We start from the raw sequence: 3,666 nt of genomic DNA, 5'->3' as shown, positions 1-3,666 counted from the left end.
TAGTTCACGGTCACATAAGAAAAGCAGTCACGATTAAGTATTTGTGAAGCGTGAGTACGTATAGGGTTAAACCTGCCAGACGTTGATCTGGGAGCGGTTTGACGGCTATACCCTATAGTAAACACAGAGTAGTAGATTTCCCCACGACGGCCATTGTTGCATTTTCCGGTACCTATTTAGAATTCAGCTTTCGAACATTATCCTTATCTTAACGACCTTGTGCGTTTTGCGCTATTTATGAAACACACCACAGTGCCTTTAGTGTTATTCGTCAAGTAAATAGAGTCATGGATAAGTAAACACTTAATTGCGATGGTGTAAGGTATGATGAAATGAATGTTGCATGAGGTGGGAAGTGAAAGCATACTAGTATTTATGTTGTCTCGGCATTGTGACTGCCAGCTATAAGTACGTTTAATGTACAAATTAGTGTGACGTATAAGATGTAAGGTGTAAGGTATAATTAAGGTATACAATGTAAGGTGTAGGATATAAGATGTAAGGTGTAAGTACAAGGTATATAATGTAAGCTAGGTGTAAGGTATAAGGTATTCAATGTAAGCTAGGTGTAAGGTATAAGGTATACAATGTAAGGTGTAGGATATAAGGTGTGAGGTGTGAGTATAAGGTATTAAGGTATTAAGGTGGGGGGTACAAGGTGTGAGATGTGAGTATATATGAGTATATGGTATAAGGTATAAGTATAAGGTATAAGGTGTGAGTATATGAGTATATGGTATAAGGTATATGGTATATGGTATAATGTATATATATATTTATTTATTTATTTATGTGTGTTACAGTGTGACTGCCGGGTGGACGATCTGTATGAAGACCTTAGGAATGGACACAGTCTCATCATGCTCATCCAGGTGCTGTCAGGAGACCAGCTGGTGAGTACCACACACATGCGGCAGACTGAGACTGATGCTGAGATTGAGACAGAGTCAGAGGTGTAGACTGAGGCTTAGACTGAAGCCTAGCCTGAGACTGATACCAAGAGCTAGACGATAACCGAAGCCAAGGCCTATGTCAGAACCATAGAAATAACGTGCTAGTGAGATGTATACTAGATAGGCGTGTTTCTATATCTATATATTTCTATGGCCTGAACGAACCCAGACTAATGCTTCTGGAGAATAAACTCAGACCTGGGGTGAGTCTGAGAGAAGTTCAAGCTGAGACCTAAATTGAGACTTGCACTGAGACTGAGACTGAGACTAACATAGACTGAGATTGATTCTGAGACTGACATAAACTAGGACTGAGCCCTTATACTTGATATAGACTGAGACAGAGGCCCGGATAGTTGATGTTTGTGTAGCCAAGCTATAGACGACGCACTAGAATCATGATTTATTGTAATCCAAAAGCAGATGGCCGATCCAAAGCAGACAGTCAAAACATGATCGGCTAGAAAACAAATTCAAAACCTGCCACAACAACGCAATTGTTTTTCGTCGATTAATAACATACGTACGTGAGCGCAAAATCCACACAGGAAATCCCTCACTAAATAACACACCCCCCCCTCGCCCCACCGCCATCTCCCCCTCGCGTGCTAACTCTAGACTTGCGAAGACGCGCATCCACGCACTCGATTCCCTACGCGAAATTCCGTGGCCGCAAAACCGCAGACGAGCGATCATTTCTCAATAGCCTTCAGATAATAATATAACTCTTAACGATCAACCACTGTTAGCCTGACCCGCAAGTCCCCGTTGCTGCGTCGACGAGGGGGTGCGTGATGGAGCAGCGTCGACGTGCGGTGTCAGTCTAGGAAACGGCATCCTGGCGTGGGTTTTGCACGCTGCCGATGAGGGCCGCTGGGCAGGGTGGTGTGTGCGGCCGGAGACGTGCGGGGCGCGGTGACCGCCCGCAGGTAATATAGATTAATCGCACTGTTAATGGATGAGTCAATCGCCCACGCGCTCTCACCTGGGCTAACGACCTGAGGCGCGGACCTCTGGCGAGAATGTAAGCGAAGACACTAGCTAGATGTACAGGCGACGACACAACGAGGACACATAGCGAGACCACCACAGCGCGACACTAGCTAGCATGTAAGGCGAGACACAGCGAGATCACAAGCGAGACACTAAAGCGAGACACTAGCTGGAGATGTAAGCGAAACTTGCACCACAAGCGAGATGTAAGCGAGACACTCCCAGCTTAGAGTGTAAGCGAGACACTAGCAGAGATGTAAGCGAAGACACTAACCGAGACACAAAAGCGAGACACTAGCTAAGATTGAAGCGAGACACACCGCACCAACCAAGGCGAGACAGCCGCTAGCTAGATGTAAGCGAGACACAGAGTCGAGACACAAGCGAAGGACAACTAGCGAGATGATAGGCGAGACAGGCTAGGCTGAGATGTGGAGCGAGACACGAGGCGCAGAATGTAAGCGAGGACAACATAGCTAGATGGTAAGGCGAGACACTAGTGGAGATGTACGAGCCGGAGAGCACCTAGCGAGACAACAAGCGAGGACGAGCTAGCGAGGATGTAAGCAGAGACACTAGCGCAGACACAAGCGAGATGTAAGCGAGACACTAGCGAGATGTACAGCGAGACACAGAGCGAGATCGTAAGGCCGAAAAACTACTAGCTAAGATTTACAGCGAGACACCTAGCGAGATGTAAGCCGAGACACCTAGCGAGATGTAAGCAGACCACAAGCGCACCGATGTAAGCGCGACCGTCTGCGAGATGTAAGCAAGACACCTAGCTAGATGTAAGCGAGCACACCTAGCGAGACACAACGAGACACTCCCAGCGAGGATGTAAAGCGAGTACACTACGGAGATGTAAGCGAGACACAAAGGGCGAGACTGTAAGCGAGACACTAGCGAGATGTAAGCGAGGACACAACGAGATGTAAGCGAGACACTAGGCGAGATGTAACCGCGAACACAGTAGCGGATGTAAGCGCGACTTCTGCGAGATGTATAGCAAGAACAACTAGCTAGATGTAAGCGAGACACCCAAGCGAGACACAAGCGAGACCCAATACTAGATGTAAGCGAGACACAACAACGAGCGACAAGCGAGAGCCAGCTAGGCGAGATGTAAGGCGAGACACTACGATGATGTAAGCGAGACACCTACGAGAATGTAAGCGAGAACAGCTAGGCTAGTATTAAAGCGAGAACAAGCGAGATGTAAGCGAGACACTACTAGATGTAAGACGAGACACTAGCGAGATGTAAGTGAGACACCCAAGGCGAGACACGTCAAGCCTAGAGCACTCAGCATACGATGTAAGCGACGACACAAGCGAGACAACTAGCGAGACTGTAAGCGAGACACTAACCAGCGAATAAGCGAGACACAAGCGAGATTGTAAGTCGCAGACGACCTAGCTAGATGTAAAGGCCCAGTCATCACATACACACGCAACGGCCCGCGCACACCTGAAAATTCAATCAAAAAAATGGAAACATAGATCACTGCGTCGTTGTGCCCACCAAAACTTTGTCAGGAATTTGGGAGAAGCTAGCGAGTTGCGACACGGGCTTCGCCAACACTCTGCTCGAAACGAATGCACAGCGTGGTTGCTAGCCCGCGCTGCGCGTATACAGGGCGCATACAGAGCGTATATCAGAGCAGCACCATGTTAAAAAATCCAACGAATGCCACACGCGTGTTGCTACGCACGGAACG

General features: G+C 47.7%; 1 protein-coding gene across 1 annotated transcript in view; it reads left to right on the top strand.

Moving 5' to 3' along the window:
• Positions 1 to 1,390, top strand: part of LOC106813778 (plectin-like) — a 39,928-nt gene extending 38,538 nt beyond the window's left edge. The window contains exon 3 of the mRNA XM_014817998.1: positions 804 to 1,390. Within this exon, the coding sequence (XP_014673484.1) occupies positions 804 to 959 (156 nt within the window). The 3' untranslated portion in view covers positions 960 to 1,390. The remainder of the gene's footprint in view (positions 1 to 803) is intronic.
• Positions 1,391 to 3,666: the final 2,276 nt, after the last annotated feature.

Source organism: Priapulus caudatus, unplaced genomic scaffold (assembly GCF_000485595.1).
Source record: "Priapulus caudatus unplaced genomic scaffold, Priapulus_caudatus-5.0.1 Scaffold823, whole genome shotgun sequence".
NCBI classification, from domain to species: domain Eukaryota; kingdom Metazoa; phylum Priapulida; class Priapulimorpha; order Priapulimorphida; family Priapulidae; genus Priapulus; species Priapulus caudatus.
This window is presented reverse-complemented; position numbering and strand designations above follow the sequence as displayed.